The sequence below is a fragment of the Papio anubis genome, chromosome 13 (assembly GCF_008728515.1).
Source record: "Papio anubis isolate 15944 chromosome 13, Panubis1.0, whole genome shotgun sequence".
Lineage (NCBI taxonomy): Eukaryota > Metazoa > Chordata > Mammalia > Primates > Cercopithecidae > Papio > Papio anubis.
In genome coordinates, this window is record NC_044988.1 from 3,115,458 (window position 1) to 3,137,427 (window position 21,970).

At 39.8% G+C, this 21,970-nt stretch overlaps 1 protein-coding gene across 12 annotated transcripts in view; it reads right to left on the bottom strand.

Moving 5' to 3' along the window:
• Window positions 1-413: 413 nt before the first annotated feature.
• The window catches only part of ZNF658 (zinc finger protein 658), a 48,502-nt gene continuing 26,945 nt past the window's right edge, over window positions 414-21,970 (bottom strand). Inside the window, exons 1-7 of one of the 12 annotated variants that reach the window (XM_021927765.2) lie at window positions 20,771-20,875; window positions 20,097-20,203; window positions 18,543-18,668; window positions 18,025-18,051; window positions 13,246-13,372; window positions 12,869-12,964; window positions 414-4,248 (exon numbers count right to left, since the gene is read on the bottom strand). In XM_021927765.2, coding sequence (XP_021783457.1) covers window positions 1,313-4,248; window positions 12,869-12,964; window positions 13,246-13,372; window positions 18,025-18,051; window positions 18,543-18,548 — 3,192 coding nt within the window. In that variant the 5' untranslated portion in view covers window positions 18,549-18,668; window positions 20,097-20,203; window positions 20,771-20,875 and the 3' untranslated portion in view covers window positions 414-1,312. The other 11 variants (XM_021927769.2, XM_021927766.2, XM_021927764.2 and 8 more) reach the window with 11 other exon arrangements.

The window sequence follows — 21,970 nt, forward strand, 5'->3', positions numbered from 1 at the left end:
ATACAATGGAGGGGAGGAGATGACTTACTTTATATTCACTCTGTGCAAAATAAATCAGTAGAGTGGGATAAAATAAAAATAAAGGCCAAAAAAAAAGTATGTAAGAATCACCCTGAACCCCCTGTTCCCACCACACACACACACATACACACGTGGTGGCTGGGGAAATCTCAGGGACCTCCAAGGTCCTAGAAAAACCAGGCAAGACTAGTTTTAGGACAAGACTAATTAATATCCGGACATAGCAGGCAGGCCAAAATCTAACAGCATCAAGTTGAGGGAAGCCAACAGAGGACAGAGTCACTCAGAAAAGGAAGTGGACATGCCCAGTGCAGGTTTGGCTGTTCACGCCCACTAGAACTCACCAGTGAGTTATAATGTTTATATACAGACTCAGAGATGTTCCACGTAGCTCAGACTATTCACATTTATTCATATTCTCCACAGAATTCAAATTATTCCATGTTTAACTTCACATTCTACAGTGAGTTTGTCTATAGGCAAATATTTTCTTATATATGTTCTATAAAATTTTTGATACCACAAAACAGAAGTTTTGTTATGTCAGTTCTAGGTGAATATTTTATCTCCAATTCTAAAACTGACATATTTCGTCAGAAAAAATGACCTAGGAAAAATGTCATTTATTCAAAATATGAAATTTTATTATAATTATTTGATGTTTAATGCAATTCACTTTGTGAAGGCTTCTGTGTTTTTCCTTAAATTTTCTGATTTTTAATGAAGGCTCCTGATCATCCTGGATGTTGACAAGTTTTCTTCTTCATGTGAAGTCTCTGATGCACAATAAACTGATTAGTTTTTCTAAAACTGATTATACTCATAGGGTTTCATCTCACTCTAACAGAAAGTTTAGGTTAAACTATGTGCATTTAACTCATAAGTCAAACTTGTAAGAGCTGAACAGACTATAAACTTAATTCTTGCTTTAAAGCAACAAAAACAAAACCCTGGTGCAGACCCGGAAGTGAATTCTGTTCCAGCTTTTCAGACTCTAGCTTCCTTGACCTTGTGCTCTATGGTTTTCAACACACAGGACCCGTGTTTGCTGCAGAAATAACCTCCAATCCATCTTATGCACCAGAAAGACTGTGGGGTATTTTTTTTTTAACAGCCAAGGTTAAGTGTGATATATATCATTAGCACCACATTCCATGGTCAGTCCTACCTGGATGAATGGCATTTTTTGACAAGCTATGAGCCTAATGGAAAAGGAAATGGCTAAGGGAAACAAGTTTCCAGCCTATGTGACATGAGTTTCTGCACTACGTGTAGTAAGGGATGCATTCCTTCAGGACTTCCCAAATCCATTACATGCTAGGGTTTTCTCTCTGGTATGCATTCTGGTGTGATGTACTCTGAGAGCTGCCTTACGGACAAAAGTTTTCCCACATTCATCACATTCATAGGGTTTCTCCCCTGTGTGAATTCTCTGGTGTACTCTCAGAGTTGAATTTTGGGCAAAAGCTTTCCCGCATTCATTACATTCATAAGGTTTCTCCCCTGTGTGAATTCTCTGGTGTGCACTAAGGTGTGATTTCTGAGAGAACGTTTTCCCACAATCATTACATTCATAGGATTTCTCCCCGGTGTGAATTCTTTGATGTACTCTGAGGGTTGAATTATGGGCAAATGGCTTCCCACATACATTACATTCATAGGGTTTCTCCCCTGTGTGAACTCTCTGATGGGCACTAACATACGACTTCTCAGAGAAGGTTTTCCCACATTCATTACATTCATAGGGTTTCTCCCCTGAGCGAGTTCTAAGATGTGCTCTGAGATGTGATGTCTTGGAGAAAGTCTTCCCACATTCATTACATTCATAGGGTTTCTCCCCTGTGTGAATTCTGTGATGTGCCCTGAGGGCTGAATTATCAGCAAACGTTTTCCCACATTCATTACACTCATAGGGCTTTTCCCCGGTATGAATTCTCTGATGTGCACAGAGGTGTGTTCTTTGGGAGAAAGTTTTCCCACATTCGTTACATTCATAGGGTTTCTCCCCTGTGTGAATTCTTTGATGCACTATGAGGGCTGCCTTATAGACAAAAGTTTTCCCACATATGTTACATTCATAGGGTTTTTCCCCTGTGTGAATTCTCTCATGTCCACTGAGGTATGATTTCTGGGAGAAAGTTTTTCCACACTTGCTACATTCATAGGGTTTCTCCCCTGTGTGAATCCGCCGATGTGTACTGAGGCGTGTCTTCTGGAAAAAAGTTTTTCCACATTCATTACACTCATAGAGTTTCTCCCCTGTATGGATGTTCTGATGCGCTCTAAGGGCTGAATTATGGGCAAACGTTTTCTCACATTCATTACATTCATAGGGTTTCTCCCCTGTGTGAATTCTCTGATGTATTTTGAGGGCTGAATTATGGGCAAAAGTTTTCTCACAGTCACTACATTCATAGGGTTTTCTACCTGTGTGAATTCTCTGATGTGCTCTCAGGGCTGAATTGTAGGTGAAAGATCTCCCACATTCATTACATTCATAGGGTTTCTCCCCTGTGTGAATTCTTTGATGTGCCTTGAGAACAGAAATATGGGCAAAAGACCTTCCACATTCATTACATTCATAAGGTTTCTCCCCCGTGTGAATTCTATGATGTGCTCTGAGGGCTGAATTATGGGCAAAAGTTTTCTCACAGTCACTGCATTCGTAGGGCTTCTCGCCGGTGTGAATTCTTTGATGTGCTCTCAGGGCTGAGTTATAGGTAAAAGATTTCCCACAGTCATTACATTCATAGGGTTTCTCCCCTGTATGAACTCTCTGATGTACACTCAGGTGTGTCTTGTGAGAGAAAGTTTTCTCACATTCAACACATTCATAGGGTTTTTCACCTGTGTGAATTCTCTGATGTGCTCTGAGATGTGATGTCTTGGAGAAAGTTTTCCCACATTCAATACATTCATAGGGTTTCTCCCCCATGAGAATTCTCTGATGTCCTTTGAGATGTGATGTCTTCCCATATTCACTGCCATCATAGAGTTTCATCTCTGCATCTGTTTTCTGGTGTCCTGTGAGGGGTAACTTGTAAGATCTCCCACAGCCATTGTTATCACAAGGTTTCTCTTTTGTGTGAATTCTCAGATGTTTACTGAGGTTTGAATTCTGACAGAAAGCTTTCCCACATTCATTACATTCATAAAGTTTGAATCCCACGTAAGTTCCAGGATGCTGAATAGGATGTGAACTTGAACAAAAGGATTTCGCACATTCTTCGTATTGGTAAGGTTTCTCTCCTGAGTGGGGCCTCTGATGCTGAATGAGGTGTCCTTTCTGGTAAAAGGATTTTCTGCATTTCCCATGTTCATCAGAAAGGTAGAATTTATCTTCTGTGTGAATTCTCTGATGTGCTGTAAAGTCTAATTTCTGGTAGAGGGCATTTGTACATTCATTATAGTCACCAAACTTATCTCCAGTTTGTGTTTTCTGATGTACTATATGGGCTGAGCTCTGCCTAAAATTTTCTTCACATTTATTGCTTTCAAAAGCACTCTGCCCTGTAATAGTTCTCTGAGATTGAGTGAGGGGTGACTTCCTACTGAAATTAATCCCCCTTTCATTACACTCATAGTGTGTCATAGCCATGTGAACTTTATTGTATTCAACAGTGGTGGTTTTGTCACAGGATGTCCCATATTCATTAAGATCAGAGCATTTCCCCCTTGTGTCAGTTCTCATGTCGTTAAATAAAGTGGTTTTATCAAAGTTTTTTCTAAATTCATCATCCTTACAGGACTTTTCTACTGTTGGAAAACTCTCAGGTGTAATACAAATTGTCTTATCATGTAAACCTTGTCCAGATCCATCCCATTCAAAAGATTCCTCCAAAGTTTGAAATTTCCAATGCTGATCTTTCTTATAAGCTTTCGCATTTTTACCATGTTCATAAGATTTCTGTCCAGGATGAGCTTTCTCGTGATTAATATCAAGCTGCAATTTCTCACACACATTCATGTATTCAGCCTTCTTTCTTGAATATTTTCTTTCACTTATAATTAATTCAGAAGCAATTGGCAAATTAATTCTATGTGAGTCACATTTACAGGGTAGTTTTTCTGAAAACTCTGGAGCTATTTCCAGATTAGATGGTTTTTCTAAAACTTTCTGTCGTTCTTTACTTAATGTTTTGTCAGCATCACTGATGAATATTTCTTGCCACAGAGGTTTTTCTTGTTTTTCCCAGATCCCTTTGATGTGATCAACTTTAAAATATCCTAAAATGAGAAAAATTTAAAATATACTATAAATCTTACATTTGTGATGGAGAAGAACTTATACTCATGTCTTGATTTTGATTTTGGTTTTTGAGATAGGGTATTGCTCTGTCACACAGGCTGGAGTGCAGTGGCGTGATCATAGCTCACTGCATCCTTGTACTCCTAGGCTCAAGTGATCCTCCCACTTCAGCCTCCCTACTAGGTGGGACAACAGGGGTATGCCACCATGCCCTGTTAATTTTTTTATATTTAGTAGAGACAGGGTCTTGCTATGTTGCCCAGGCTGATCTTAAACTCCTGAGCTCAAGTGATCCTCCTGCCTTGACCTCCCAAAGTGCTGGGATTACAGGCATGAGCCACTGTGCCCAGCCCGTGTTTTGTTATGTATTTTATTAAAGATTATGTTTCCAAAGATTAAATAATTCATGCACACAGACAGATTCTCTCCTCATGCATGCTGTTTATAAAACAGGAATTATTTCCGGGGCCAGTCAAGGTGGAGTAGCCCCTTTCCTCCCACATCTTCCCTCTTACAATTAAAAATCCCTAGACAAAAAACAAAACAAAACAAAAAATTAACAAATATAAACAAAGACTACAAAATGGAAAGAAAGTGAACTTCAGGACTTCAGAAATGACACAGTGGAGAATTCCAAGGCTATTCTGTATCTTTGACTGGGTGCTGAAGAAACCTACAATTCTGCACCGACAGGCACAGACAAAAAGAGCACAAAGAAAAGCCTGCTCCTTCCAGTCAGAGGTCTGAGACAATGGTGATCTCACAGAACAGGAAACACTTTTGATGTTTTCTCATGCACAGGCCAAACCAAAATGATACACTCCTGTGGTTCCATGGAGTCTGAGGCAGGGAGCTAATTTTCCCCTGCCATAGATACAGAAGATCTGCATACTCTTGTATGTTTCCCTCCATGAGCCATCAAGAATCCTGAGAAAGTTCCATTCTTGGGATATGCCAGGAGATGGTCACAGCAGCCACTACCAAAATTCTGTCTAGAACCAACTTATTATTTAATTTATGGAACAAATGTCTTGATCTGCAAGGGCAAGAATATAAGAAGTTGTTTTAGGGCACTGACAGGAACTCATAGCAGCTACGGGAAGGAAAGAAGAAAAAAAGCAGCACAGAAGGGCAGAGGCAGGAATGCACAGTTGGCCCAAAACTCAAGCAGAAGAGAAAGATAAAGTAGCACTTGCAATAACCATGGCTTGAAACCTGAAGACACAATGCATTCAACAGCTGAATTCACATTCTTCTCAAATGCACATGGAACAATCATCAAAACAGACTACATTCTAGACTGTAAGACAAACTTTCACAAATATATATGAAATAAATTATACGGAGGATGATCTTGAGTCACAGAGAAATTATACCAGAAATCGATTGTAAGTTAAATATTCCTAATTAACTCATGGGTGAAAGAATTCTCAAATGAGGTATTTCGAAGTGAATGAAAACAAAACAACACAAGAATACAGAAATTTGTGGATACAGCTAAGGCAGTACACAGAGATAAATTTAGGGCTTAAATTATTTTGGCCAGGTGTGGTGGCTCACACCTGTAATCCCAGCACTTTGAGAGGCCAAGGCGGGTGGATCACAAGGTCAGGAGTTTGAGACCAGCCTGACCAACCTGGTGAAACCCCGTCTCTAATTAAAAATTAGCCGGGCATGGTGGTGCACAACTGTAATCCCAGCTACCTGGGAGGCTGAGGCAGGAGAATTGCTTGAACTCAGGAGGTGGAGCTTGCAGTAAGCCGAGATCGCGCCACGGCTCTCCAGCCTGGGCGACAGAGCGAGACTCTGTCTCAAAAAAAAAAAAAATTATATTTGAAAAGAAAGATCTCCAGTCAGATGCTTGTTTTCCCTTTAAGAAACTAGACAAAGAGAGGACATTAAATTGAAAGAAAGTAGAAGGATGAAAAAAAGTCAAACCAAAAGCTTAATTATTTTAAAAGTTTTTTTAATGATAAAAACCATCAGAGAGAAAAAAAGAGAAGACACAAATTATCAATACCAAAAATGCAAGAGAGGACTAACTACTAACAGACATTCACGAGATCATAAAACAACATTAACAATAACTCTGTCTTAGTTTGGGCTACTACGACAAATTACAATAGATTAAATGGCTTAAAGAATAAACATTTGTTTTTCTCAGTTCAGGAGACTGGAAGTCCGAGATTAGGGTGCCAACATGACTGTGTTCTTGTGAAGACCTCTTCTGGATTACAGACTACTCACTTCTTGTTATAGCCTTACATGGTGAAAAGTGAAGTAGCTAGCTCTGACATCGTTTTGTAAGAGCATTCTAATCTCTCTCTTTTTCTTTTTCTAACTATAAAAGCAAACTACCTTTATTTGGACAATCTAAGTGGAAAGAAGGGGTACGTCAATGTGTACTGTAACCACAGAGAACATATTCTATGTCAAATGTTAAAACATAATGGCAGAATCACCTAAAAGACATTTATTTCTAAAGGAGCTGTCAGTGAAAAGGATATTTATGACAACATAACATATTAACTTAATTCAGTATAATGGAGGATATGTTAACTGAATGTGTAATTTACTCAAGTTTTAACTATGTTTGCATATGTAAATAAGGCTTAAGAATGTAATTAAATCTTCCTCTAAATGTGTGTGTGTGTGTGTGTGTGTGTATGTATATATGTCTGCGTGTGTGTATGTGCAGTTCCAAATAACTTCTGGACCAAATGGTTTTAACTAGTGAATTCTACCAAACATCCAAGGAAGAAATAATACCAATCTTACACAATGTCTTCTAGAAAATAAAAGATGGAATATTTCCCAAATCATTTTATAAGGCCTGCCTTATCCTCATAGCAAGATTAGGCAAATACTATTCAAGAAAAGAAACCTTCAAACCAGTATCTCCCATAACATAAATGCAAAAATGTCCCAAAAAGTATACAGAAATATATAAACACAGATAATACATCAGTGAAATTTACCTCAAAAATGCCAAATAGTTACTACACTGTAATACTATAAAAACTATAGTTTTTATGCTACATTTTAGGTCAATGTAATCTCCCATCAGTAGTCTGAAGAACTAAAATCACACAATACATCAATGCCAAAAATTTTAACAAAATTCAAAATCCATTTATTAATTTAATAAAAGTAATCTATAAAAAGTCTATAACTAACATTATACTCAAGACAGATTGAATGTTTTCCCTCTAAGATCAGGAAAAAAACAAGGATGCCCACTACCAGTACCTTTACACAAGATTGCACTGGAAGGACTGACCAGTGCAAAAAGCCAAGAATAAAAACACAAAGATACAGAGTAAATTTACACAGAAAATAATTAAAAATCTAAAAAGCTCCTTGAACTAATAAGTGTTTTTAGCAAGGGCCAATATACAAATCTATGCTTACAAACACACAATGACGAATTGGAATTTTAAATCAGAGAAACAATATTTACCACAGCACCAAAACAAAATTAAAAACAAAAATTTAAAAAGCCTCGTTATCTGTGTTCTAAAAACTAAAAGACACTGATGAAAGAAATCAAAGAAATACTAAATAAATCAGTAGGGATATTTTGTGTATGGACTGGAAGACTGTACATTGTTGTCAATTCTCTTTAACTTGCTCTACAGATTCAACGCCACCCCAGTTTAAACGCCAACATGTTTCCTTTGTAAAGATCATGAACCTCATTTAAAAATGTATACAGAAGATGAAACCTGGAGAAGTACTTGACCTTAAAACTTAATAAGCTACAGTAATCAAGTTAATGTTGTATTGGCATAAGGAAAGACATGTAGATGAATGAAAAGGAATCGAAACGACAAAAATAGACCCACAAATACACAGCCATCTGTTTTCTAAGAAAGGTGGAAATGCTGTTCAGTGGAGAAGTAACAAATCTTTTCAAAAAGTCATGCTGGAATAACTGGACTCCCTGTTCCAAAAACATTAAACTTGACACATAACTCATGCTTTATATAGAATTTAACACAAAATGGATTATCAACTCAGTGTAAAAACTGAAGCTGTAAAATTTCTAGAAGAAAATAGGATTCCTAAATCTGTTACTTTAAGTTTCAAAGTTTCTAGATAGAACAACAAAAAGCAGGTTCTGTAAAAGAAAATAAGTTGGACTTTATCAAAATTAATATTCAGTTTTAGTGAGCCTCCTCTGAAGTTATACTAGCGGGAGTGAGATGCAGCATCACTGCCTGCCTCGTGGGGATGGAAGTCCGGTTCCCGACTGATCTGATGCCCTGGGGGTGGAAGAGGAGGCTTCTACTTTTTTTTTTTTTCTTTTTGAGACAGAGTCTCGCTCTTGTCCCCCAGGCTGGAGTGCAATGGCACAATCTCGGCTCACTGCAACTTCTGCCTCCCAGGTTCAAGCAATTCTCCTGCCTCAGCCTCCTGAGTAGTTGGGATTACAGGTGCCCGCCACCATGCCTGGTTAATTTCTGTACTTTTAGTAGAGACGGGGTTTCGCAATGTTGGTCAGGCTGGTCTCGAACTCCTGACCTTAGATGATCCGTCTGCCTCGGCCTCCCAAAGTGCTGGGATTACAGGCGTGAGTCACCACACCCGGCCGAGGCTTCTACATTAACCCTGGGCATGGGTGAAAGATCAAGGGCCCCCCGAAGACTCTGATGACACTATAACCACCTTGTATTTTGTCAGATGCCAAGACCCCTAGTGCATCTGCATTCTTCTTTCCACCCTTCAGTAGTCAGATCTCGGCTCACCATCATCTCCACCTCCCAGGTACGAGCAATTTTCATGCCTCAGCCTCCCAAATAGCTGGGATTACAGGCGCAAGCCACCGTGAGTGGCTAATTTTTTGTATTTTTGGTAGAGACAGGGTTTTGCCATGTTGGCTAGGCTGGTCTCAAACTCCTGGCCTCAAGTGATCTGCCTGCCTTTGCCTCCCAAAGTTCTGAGATTACAAGTGTGAGCCACTGTGCCTGGCTAGATATTGCATTTTTTAAAAACTGAAGGTTTGTGGCAACCCTGAGTTGGGCAAGTCTGTTGGCGCCATTTTTCCAACAGCCAGTGCTCACTTTGTGTGTGACTCAGCAGTTTTTAGCAATCAAATATTTTAAATAAAGCATGCATACTGTTTTTTAGACATGTTATTGCACATCTACAAGACTAAAGTATAGTGTAAACATAACTTTCATAAGCCCTAGGAAAACAAAAATTGTAACTTGCTTTATTGTGAAATCTGCTTCATGGTAGTGGTCTGGAATGGAAACTGCAGTATCTCTGAGGCATGCCTATATAATATATACATATATTCTGCTGCACTTAGTGGGTAGAAATACATTTACTCCATCCTTCCCCTGGTAATGCAGTCTGTATTTTATTAAATCCTTCCCTAAGAAGAGTCATTAACCTATTCTCTATGATCTTCTAGAATATTTCTACTTTTGCTTTGATAATTAGGTCTTAAGCCAACTGAATTTGATTTTTTTGTTTTGATCTATATGGATACCTCAAGATCCTTTCCCCATTGTTCTCCAGTGTCATCTAAGACCACTGTCTATCAAGCGCATGTTTTTTCTTGAACTTTCTACTACTTTCACTAATTTACTAAACCATCCCACCCCCCAACTCCATGCTACTTAGCTACACAGAGTTTTACATAAAGCCTCAATATCTGGTAGAGCGACAAATCCTCCTGTATCACTGTCTTTATGAATGGGATTGTGTTTGGTATAGCATTATATCTTTACAAATGTATCCCCCCTTGAATTTATTATATAGGTGTTTCCTCTGTTTTATCTTTGATAGGGTTAGTTAAAGTTTAATTCATTTTATTTTTATTGTAAGAAATATTCCATTTCTGTTTTCCATTTATTTCTAATTTCTTTTTTTCTTTTTTGAGTCGGAGCCTCGCTCTGTCACCCAGGTTGGAGTGCAGTGGCGTGATCTTGGCTCACTGCACGCTCTCCCTCCCGGGTTCACGCCATTCTCCTGCCTCAACCTCCCGGGTAGCTGGGACTGCAAGCGCTCGCCACCACGCCCGGCTAATTTTTTGTATTTTTAGTAGAGATGGGGTTTCATCGTGTTAGACAATTAATTTCTAATTTTACTTTTAAATTCTGCTTTCATTACTGTATTTCTGATGCTGTTCTTGCTTAATTTATTAATGAGACTATGACCTTCCTTCTGTCCACTACTTTAGCTATATCTAATGGTTTCTAACTTGCAGCTACAATTATTTCATTACAGAAATCAAATCCAAAATTGCATTACACTTTTTTGCATATTGTTTAAAAGAGATACTTTAAATTTTTTTCAAGTGGATTTTTTTCATTTTATTATTAATTTCTAGATGTAGCAAACTAGGTTCAGAGAATGCTGTTTGTGTTTATTCTAATTTGTTGGATTTATTGAGGTTTTCTCTTTAGACTAATAGTATACTCTATTTTATCATTATTCCATTAAAACATTAAAGTTTTGTTTTTTGCATTAGCATACATATACGCAAATGTATGGTTCACTTTAATACAAATGTAATTTATACCTTCTCTAGGCATAGTTACTTGTTGTCCATTGTACCTACTGTTTAATCAGATAAGACATATTATGATGTCCTAATTCTAATGAGTTTTAAGTTCTTAGAACTCCATTATTTTATGTTTTGGAAACATTGATATTATATTATTTGATGCAGTCATTCAAATCCTTAAAGGTTTTCATTTCCCTGTGCTCTTGAACGAAAGCTCTTCCTACTTTAAGGAATTTATTGCCTGAATTCAAATCTGAATGATACAGAACATGAAACCTACATTATTTTATCTTTATTGACTCAACAACTTTACCAATGTTTTATAATGATCTTTCTATGTTACTTATTTAGGGATATCCTTTTTAGACAATCAATGTGATCCAATAATTTACATTTAGTGACTTGGCAACATGCTTGATCTAAATGATGTCCATCTTTATGTGATGCTATTTGTTGGTATGACTTCAAACAGAAACCTTAATTGTGCTTCACTTCTAGTAATTAAGATGATTTTATTTTTCTGTTCTAAAAATGACATTGAAAACTATAGTTTTTTAAGATTCCTGGAATCATTTATTAGTACAAAAGCTAACAGGCATATAAAAAGATGCCTGATATCATTAGTGAGCAGGGAAATTGTTATAGACTTATTTGTGCCCTTCCCAAATTCTTATCTTGAAGCCCTAACCCCCAGTGTAACTGTATTTGCAGACAAGGCCTTCAAGGAGGCAGAAAGGGTAAAAATGAGGTCATAAGGAAGGACCCTAATCCAGTAGTACTGATATCTTTATAAGAGGAAGAAACACCAGAGTATTCTCTCTCTCCCACTGCATGTGCACAGAGGAAAGGCCACATGAAAATACAGCAAGAAAGTGGCTGTCTTCAAGCCAGGAAGAGACGCGTCACCAGAAACCAACTTATTAGCACTTTCATCTTGGACTTCCAGCCCCAGAATCACGAGAATTTCTGTTGTTTAAGCTACCCAGCCTATGGTATTTTATTATGATAGCCCTAGCTGACTAATACAGAAATGTACATCAAAACCACAGTGAGATATCACTTCGCATCCACTGGGGTGGCTCAAATCAAAAAGTCAAATAATAAGTATTGGTGAGGATGTGGAGAAATCAGAACCCCCACATGCTGTTGTTAGGGACGGAAAAAGGTGCATTTAGAAAAACAGTCTGGTGGTTCCTCAAACAGATAAAGACACGGATACCAAATGACCCAGCAGTTTCACTCCTAGGAATACACACGAGAGAAATAGAAACAATTGTCCATGCAGAAACTTGTAAATAAATGTTTATATTAGCATTATCTGTAGGTGGAATCCCAAATACCTACTGACTGATGAATGGACAGACAGGTGGTATCTCCATACAGTGGAACATTATTTGGCCATAAAAAGAATGAAACATGCATTCTATAACAGCACTCGTAAACATTATGCGAGGCAAAATACACCAATCGCAAAAGACCACATATTATATATGATTCCATTTATATAAAATGTCCAAAATAGGCAGATCTATAGAGGCAGAAGTAGACTGGTGGTTACCTAGGGCTGCAGAGGGCAGGGGGGACAGGAGAGTGGTAGGTAAAGGGTGCAGGTTTCTTTGAGGTGATGAAAATTAACTGGGGTGATGTTTACATATACAGTCATCCCCTGGCGAGTTGGTTCCAGGATTCTCTTGAATACCAAAATCCATAAATGCCCAAGTCCTTGATACAAAATAGCATCGCATTTGCATATAACCTATGCACATCCTCTTGTATACTTTAAATCATCACCATATTAATTATGCTACCTAATATAATGTAAATAGTTGTTAGACTGTATTGTTCAGGGAACCCTGACAGGGAAAAAATGTCTATACATGTTAAATGAAAGCGCAATATTTCTTCCCTGGATAGTTTTGATCTGTGGTTGCTTGAGGTCACTGACCCGTACACTTTAAAGGAGTGAATTGTAGGCATGTGAATTATATCTCAATAAAGCTGTTAAAAAAGAACTTTCAAAGGTGCTCTCCCTCTAACGTCTAACTACCCCCAGGGGGCTCCTTCTGCTAAGGCCCACTCACCTTGGTGCTTCTGGTTCAGGACTTCATCTTCTAAGGACCATGGCTCTTCTCCTTGCTCCAACCTGGAGATCACCTTGGGTTTAGTAATGCAATATCCTATAAACAAAATAATTGAGGGTATACATGGACCAGATTCACGGGCTTTTGGGTTACCAGAAGGGGAAAAAAGATATGGCAGCAAAGCATTAACAGGGTGTTCATTTGAAGTTTTTAATGGGAAAGGAATGACATGTTGCTTTTGTTTCTGTAAAGGTTTCAACTACTTCAGACCTTTTAATCCAAAGCCCTTTAATCTCTATAAAGGGTCCATGTGTTTTGATACTTTTTAAAAAGGGAACATGTATTCTCAAGACAGCCCCATGGTAAGCTGTGCTCACCCACTGAGATGAGGTGGCTGTAGTTCTCCAGCATCACGTCTCTGTACAGGGTCCTCTCAACAGGGCCCAGGTGCTGCCACTCCTCCTGGGTGAATTCCACAGTCACGTCCTGGAATGACACTGATGCCTGTAACAACATTTATCACAACAAATGTAACAACGGTTTGTTCAAGGGTTCAGAATTAGGTGACATAGAAAGTATCTTTGACAGCTACTACTTTGAGGCTCTAAAATGAATGGTTATAAAGGCTTATTTTAGACCCAATATTGTCTTAACATATGTTACTCAATTAAAACATTTTTTAACTTGCCATAATTTATCTATATATATTTATGAATTCTAGATATTTTTAAGACAAAAAAATTCAGCGTAAAACAACTTCCTTCCAACCACCTCCTTCCTTCTTCCACATCTCTGCAGATTATCTGGGGTAGTCTTTAGGACATTCACACCCTCCCTGGCCATCATCACTGTCCATTCTGGGGGCTAAGGAACAGATACATGTGAAGTCTGGAGATACCCTGACCAAACTTACGTACAAATAAATGTACACAAATATACAAGGCTAGAGCACGTGAAGAGCAGAGAACAGCTACAATAGTTGTAACCAAAGAGACCAGCATAAGAGAACACTTCCTACACTGAGGACACAGCAATGGATTTAAGAATAGGGATGTAACCACAGAAGAGAAGCAACACCCATTTAATAACTACTTTCTTGTACAGCTATTCAATCTAGCCATATGAGCAGTTCCTTTTTAAAAAATTTTGTTTTTAATTGACAGAAAGACAAATATTTCAAATTATATCTCACTTACATGTGGAATCTAAAAAGTTCAAACTCATAGACGTAGACAGTAGAATGGTGGTTACCAGAGGCTGGGTGTGAGGGGTGAGGAATGAGGAGGCATTGGTCAAAGGGTACAGAGTTTCAGTTACATAAGAGCAATAGTTGTTCCTCTTATGGAAAATAATAATGTAATGTATATTTCAAAATGAGCAGCTGCTTGGTGGTGCCAAAACTGGTATTTGGGAAAGAAGAAAAATGTGTTAGAAGGTTCAGTGAGAGTTCTGTTCATGGTGATATGTAGCTAGAACTGTTCCTTCCACCAGGACACACATGATTTTAGAGCACAGAAGGTAAGATGGGGATGAAGACAAGCATTTGGGAGTCACTAGCAATTTAGGTGGTGAGTGAGGCTGGCAGAGACAGACAGACAGCTCCTTGAGCACACAGGGATTGAAGAAAGAAAAGAACAAAAACAACATCTGAGGAACCACAAAGTAGAAAAAGTATAGGCCACAAAGCCAGAGATGTTTTCTGAAAAATAATAATAGAATCAGGAGGGGGCAGAGTCTTAGAAACTGAGAAAAGAGAAAGTTTCCACAACAAAAAGACTTCAAATTCAAATTAGCAAGTGATGACAGTGAAGATACTGAAGATCCAAGAAAATTCCTTCTTCCATAAAAGCAATGAGAAACTGGCAAAAACTGCAGAATCAACTTTTTCAGAACTCTAGAAGCTACCAAAGGCTTACAGCAATCTGCAGACCATTGGTATGAGAAAAACAGCTGCATCACAGTAAGAACAATGATCTTGTGTCATTTCAACCTGCCCTATTTCCATCCCTCTCACTCCAACTTAGCATTAGCTTTGAGAAACGACTGAAACAACAGGAGAATCCAGCGGCCTGGTATCCACTGGATGAGGCCGACTGGGTCACAGGTTGGCCAAAGTCTCATTCCCAGAAAACCCTCATTACCTGACCTAATCTATGGTTCTCGGGAAGAACTGACTTGCAAGGCTGATTGTCTGAATTAAGTCAGAGTTCCCCAGTGTGAAAAGCCTTATCCTTGAAGGCATTTGCCAAAAACATTCAAAGGCAATTGTTTAACTTAGCAGCTACCTGAGGCAGTGGATAACACCTGACATAAATAACAGCCTAATTGAAAAGTTTTTTAGAAAGGAAAAACTGGGGAATGGGATGTTCATAAAGCTTTTGAAAAGCTCCTACAGATTCTAGAGACTCTAGGTCACCTACAGGCATAGAGCTGAGCATATGCCCAGGGCGTGATTATGCTCTGGAAAGATGTGAGAAGGCCCTAAACTGTCACCCTGGGTGACCCTGAGGTTTGGGGTGAACAGGAAGTGAAGGTTAACATGGAGTTATAAATTGCCTGGATGACTGTTGAAGGAATGCCCCAGCACTCATGAGGCTCTTTGGCAAAGACTGAGAGCCTTACTTAACGTTTCAGGCATTTAAGAAAATTTCTGCAGACTTCTGCGGCCACACATGACAATAAACACAGGCTCGACTGAATCAAGTAAAAAGTCACTAGACAAATTTCAACAACAACCCCTGCAAATTGAGAATGTTTTCTAGAGTTGCCACCTCATTTTATTTAAAATGTATAGTTTTCAACAAAAAAAAATGCAAAACAAGAAAAGAAACAACCAAGTAAGACCCACATGCAGGAAAAAAGTATAATCAACAGAAACTGCTCATGAGGAAGCAGGCACTGGACTTAAATAGATGACGACTTTAAATCAACTATTTGACAATGGTCAAAGACTTAGAGGAAATGATATGTAAGGACCAAAGGAAAGTATTAGAATAACATCTCACCAGATAAAGGATATAAATAGACAGAAACTATAAAAAGGGACCAAATAGAAACTTTAAAGTTGAAAAGTACAAAACTAAAACAAACATTTTTACCAAAAAAAACCTGTTCAACAGCAGGTCTGAACAGGTAGAAGAATCAACCAACTGGACAACATGCCCACTGAGATTATGCAGTGAGAAACAGAAAGAAAAATAACAAGAAATGAACTGTTGGACAGCACCAACATATGCCAAATAGACTAACAGAATAGAGACAGAAAGGGTCTAAAACAATATCGGAAGTAATAATGGCCAAGAAACCCCCAAATCTGATGAAAATGATAAATCTACACACGCAAAACGCTTCACAAATTTTAAGTAGGATAAACTTGGAGAAAGAAATCCACACTGGCTGGGGGTGGTGTCTCAGCCTATAATCCCAGCACTTTGGGAGGCTGAGGCAGGCAGATCACTTGAGGCCAAGAGTTCGAGACCAGCCTGGCCAACATGGCAAAACCCCATCTCTATGAAAAATATAAAAATTAGCCAGGCATGGTGGTGAACGCCTGTAATCCCAGCTACTCGGGAGGCTGAGGCACAAGAATCGCTTGAACCAGAGGTTACAGTGAGCTGAGATCGTGCCACTGCACTCCAGCCTGGGTGACAGAGCAAAAGACTGTCTCAAAAAAAAAAAGAAAAGAAAAGAAAAGAAATCCACACCTGGACACGAGAATCTGAATGTTAAAAAGACAAAGAGAGAATCAGGAAAGCCACAACAGAGAAACAAGTCATCATATTACAGGCTGATTTCTAATGAGAAACTATGGAGCACAGAGGGCAATGGGATGACATATTCAAAGTGCTGAAACAAAGACTGTCAACCAATAACCTCCATATCCAGGAAAAATGGAGAAACTGTAATTTTCTCAGGTAAACAAAACCTGAGAGAATTTATCACAGGCAAGACTGCCTAAAAGAAATAATAAAGGGAGTGGTTCAGCAAAACTATGGAGACAGAAGAGTAGGTTAGTGGTTGTTTGGGGCTCAGAGGGAATGAAGTGGTAGTTACAGTGTCCACAGCTTCTTTCTAAGGCAATAAAAATGTTCTAAAATTGACTGCAGTGATATTAGCATATTATCTGAGAATATACTAAAAAAAAAAATCACTGAATTCTACACTTTAAATGGGTGCACGGTAATATATGTGAATTGAGTCTCAAAAAAGCAGTTTTAAGAAAAGAAAAAAACAAGGGAAGACAAAATCATTTGGAGACAACAGAGAAGACTAAAGAGCCAAGGACAGAAACTGAGGCTGAGCCAAGTGAAAGGACAAGGAAGGTGGCTCCATGAAGACATCAGCCGGGGAAGGACCGGCGAGGGGCAAGTATCACTAACAGAAACGTTCCAGGACAGAGGGAGACATTGAGGCAAGTGCTGCAGAAAAGCCAAGCAAGGAAAGGAAAAGACCACACCACTGGATTTGATTATACTCTGGGTAGGGACACTGGAAAGCCCAGGCAAGTGGCAAGAAAAACCAAGGCATCCCATGGAGAGTTGACGTTAAATGCTAAGTGGGGAAATACCTGAAAGAGAACAGAATTTCGGACCATCTGCTGAGCAACCTATCATGGGTATTCAAAATATGTATGGAGAGTGATTTTAAAGACATTCAGTTGATTCATCAGAAAAATGTTAAATTCAACCCTTTCATTGGAGTTTTTGAAAAACAGTACTGAACGTGTTCAAATTTAGCATTATAGTTTCTACTTCTATTGAAGAAGTAATATTCTGTCATTTGGCAATTTATTAACTAAGTCACCTACTTGAAGAACAATAAATACATTTCGTTATCTTTATGTTTCTATTCCATGATAAATCGGTTTGCTTTATCTTTCTCATCAACGTAAACCTTTAAGTATTGTCTGTCTGACACTCCACCATGGCTGTCAATAACCTCAGAAATAAATCTGAAGCTTAATTTGGTAAATTTGTAATATCGAAGGATCTGCATCTATCCACATGCCACTTTGCGCAGCTATTAATCTGCATTTCTACATCTTCTAGGAATGTGTCTGATCCATTTCTGTTTCTACTTTTCCACGTTAATGTAAAGACACATAAACCCTTACAAAACCTATTGTAAAATAAATGGTTTTTAAAAACCGAACTCACCTGAGAGATGTTCATTTTCTGCTGCTCCTGGAAGAGTGGAGAGAACTGTGGAGGTTCAGCTGGGAAGGAGGAAAGAGCAATGGGGTCATGAAAGACCTGGTCTGCCTCACAGTTCCTACAGAGATGGTCCCTGACATGAGATGGTTCGACTTGATAATGGTTTTCCTGCGACATAATCCCACTGTAATCAAGGAGCACGTAGTCCTATTCATGTGCCTAAAAAAAATATCATCGCACTCAGCTGGAAAAAAGGATTCCCAATGCAGAATGTCCCTTCCACTCTTGAAAAGGGACAGGAGGGACCACTCAAAGACAGCCACACCTGAATACGTGCATCTCTGATAGGATTACGTGCGCTTAAACTTGCATTTTCACTGAGTAAAGTAATACTGTTTTTTGTTGATTTACTAATAATTATGTTGATTTATTAACAATTATGTTCTCTTTTGACTAAGAAAAAAGTAAAAATAAAACAAAGGATGAAGCAAGTTCAGGTATACAGAGATGAAGCTGTTTACCTTCATTAAAGCTAATGTCAAAGAACTACTCAGCTGGGCATGGTAATCCCAGCAATTTGGGAGGTGAACTGCTGGAGGCCAAGAGTTCCAGACCAGCCTGGTCAACGTGGCGAAATCCTGTCTCTACTAAAAATAGAAAAAAATAAAAAATAAATAAATGTAAAAATAATTTTTTAAAAAAAGAACTACTCAGACTGACTTATTAATCAAGTTCTTACTGTCTTTATACCCAGAATTAGCGCTTCCACGGAAAAAATTAAGACGGGCTGTTTTACGCAAGGAATTTCAGGCCCAATATTTTTGGGTTTCCAATATAGGAAATTCTTCCTCTACTACCAGGAAAGAGGGAACATCAGTATTACTCTAAATGCCACAGGTGATGATGAACACAGTGTGAGAGGGACTCAGAATGTGGAAGAAGTGAAGGCAGAAAGGAAAATAGGCTGCTGTTTGGCATCTGGACAGCTGATTACGTCTTCCCTGGATAGCATGACCTAATCAGCCCTCCAGTAAAGTGTCTTTTTCCACTCAGCTTGACAGTCACTCATCCCTCTCAACCCCAGGGAATTGCCTTCTGCAAGTTGGTCCATAGCAAAGTTACACGGTCTGTGATGGCTTCTGGATGTGGCAACATCACTAAATCTGATGCATACATTATATAGGGAATCAAGAACTGCCTCTGGGGAAGCAATCAGGACTTGCTCCTTTCTAGAATCTTCTGCCTCTTCTTTGACGTTCTAAAAGAGGTCTCCGTCATGTAGGCTGTTCTTCTATGGCAGCAGTCCCTAGGACTCCCTCTTTACTGCCTCACACGAGCTGCTTTGCTCCAGAGGAGCTGGGACTTGGGCCTGAGAAACAAACTCAATTGAAACCTTCACCTAATACCTTAGACCTGACTCTTGAGATTTACTCGAAATGTGCTATCCAGCACTGCAGCCATCAGCCACACAGAACCACTGAACACCTGAAGTTTGGCCAGTGCCACAAGTCGAATATTTAGGATGCAATGAGTTAAGTAAAATAAAGCCGTAAAACTGACTTTGCCTGCCTCTTCTCTTCACTGTAGCTACTGAAAAATTCTAAGCTTTTTTTTTTTCCCTCTTTTGAGACAGTCTCGCTCTGTCACCCAGGCTGGAGTGCAGTGGCTCAATCTCGGCTCACTGCAGCCTCTGCCTCGGGTTCAAGCGGTTCTCGTGCCTCAGCCTCCCGAGTAGCTGGGATTACAGGAGTGCACCATCACGTCCAGCGAATTTTTGTCTTTTTGTAGAGATGGGTTTTTGCCATGATGGCCAGGCTGGTCTCGAACTCCTGGCGTCAACTGATCCACCCGCCTAGGCCTCCCAAAGTGCTGGGATTACAGGCATGAGCCACTGCGCCTAATCAAAAATTATGAATTGTATTTGTGGTTTGCCTTATCTTTCTACTGGACAGTACAGCACCAGAGTATCAATCTGTGCCTTTGAGGAGACAGCAGGAACAGTACAAGAGGATTCAGGAGCCTCAGCCTGAATCAGAGGTTCTGTAGAGACCCGACAAATCGCAGGATGTATTTACCACTTGGTGAGATTCTGTCCACATTCACTTCACAATCATCTACACAGATCTGGTGACAGGCCGCTCTGCATAAGCGCTCTGAAGGCTTTAGGTAGATACTGGAAAGTCTGGGTTTCAGGCAGACAGCATATTAGAAAGAGCAGGCTAGGGAGTCACATCTCTCGGCATTTGCATCTCACCTCTCTCACCTACTAGCGTGTGCTCTGGGGTACCCATCCCCATGAACTTTCGTCCATTTTTTAAAAATGGCACGTTTATACCAAGGAGGGTCGCTGGGAGAGTTAGGTGAAATACCAAACGATGAGAGTAAGTGTCTCATAATTGTGAGAGCAGCTTACATTTCACACAGGGACTATTACGGACACTTGACAAAATGCTTTACAGGTGACAACTTACTTAATTCTCAGAATAGGAACACGAGTTACTAGTAACCTCCTCCTGTTCGCCGTCAACCTTATCCACGCACACTGCCCTTCCCGCGCCCGCAACCCCGCGGGGCCCGACAGCCCTACACCTGCGGACAGGACTCAGCCCGGGCCCGTGCACGGGGCCGCGGAGGAGAGGGGAGGGCCATCCTGGGGACTCCTGAGACTGCCTGCTGCAGCCCCCCGCACACAAGCCCGCCCGTCCCCAGGCTCCTGGGCCGCGCGGAGCCCTGTCACCGACGCTCTCACCCCAGGTGCGCAGCCTCGGCTCCCACGCAGACCTACAGACTCGGACACCTTGTACCTTTCAGGCCCCGGAGGTCGGACGGCGGGAGGTGGGGCTGGGTTTACACATGCGCAGAGCGAGCGCCGAAGCCCCATTCCCGAAGGGCTACGCGGCAGGCGCGTAACGTTGAAAACTACACTTCCCGTAAGCCCCTGCGTTCGAAGGAAGTACTATAATTTTTTCTGCCTCTTTGACCGGCTGGGAGGGACCTTCGGAGCCCAGAGTTTTCCCAAATTCCCGGAGGTTGTCAGCATGACCACAAACTGCGAAGCGTGGTTCTTGGTACGATCCTGGTTGGAGAAAAAGCACCTGAAACAGACATTAACAACTGGGGAAACATGACTATCGACAGGACATTAGAAATATTAAAGAAAATTACCATTACTTTGAGAATAATGGCTAGACAACGTAGGACATTGTTCTTATGTTTAAAAGATATGGACGGAAACATTTACAATTGTATGCTTGTAGTTTAATTGAAATACTTTAAAAATAATTTCTCAAAACAATGAGAGAAAGCAGATATAGAAATAAGTGAAGAATTGTTAAATCTGTATCATACGTGCATATGCTGCTCATTTTACTATTTTCTACTATTCTGAGAGTCTGTTTTTGTCTGTTTTTTTTTCTCCACAGTTCTGAGTTCTGAGTTTTGCCAAATGCATAATGTCTTTTAGTGGGATTTCCACCAATGCAATGATGTAATATCCACCATCACGGTATCATAAAAAGTAGTTTCACTGCCTGATATGGTTTGGATTTGTGTCCCCGCCCAAATCTCATGTCAAATTAAAGGAGGGGCCTGATGGGAGGTGATTGGATCATGGAGCAGATTTCCCCCTTGCTGTTCTCGTGATAGTGGATTCTCACAAGATCTGATGGTTTAGAAGTGTATGGCACTTCTCCCTTCGCTCTCTTGCTCTGCCATGGTAAAGCTGTGATTGCTTCCCCTTCACTTTCTGGCATGATTGTAAGTTTCCCGAGGCCTCCCAGTCATGCTTCCTGGTAAGCCTGCAGAACTGTGAGACAATTAAACCTCTTTTCGTCATAAATAACCCTATCTCAGGTAGCTCTTTATAGCAGTGTGAGAATAGACTAATACAGAAAATTGGAACCAGGAGTGGGGTACTACTATGAAAATATCTGAAAATGTGGAAGCAACT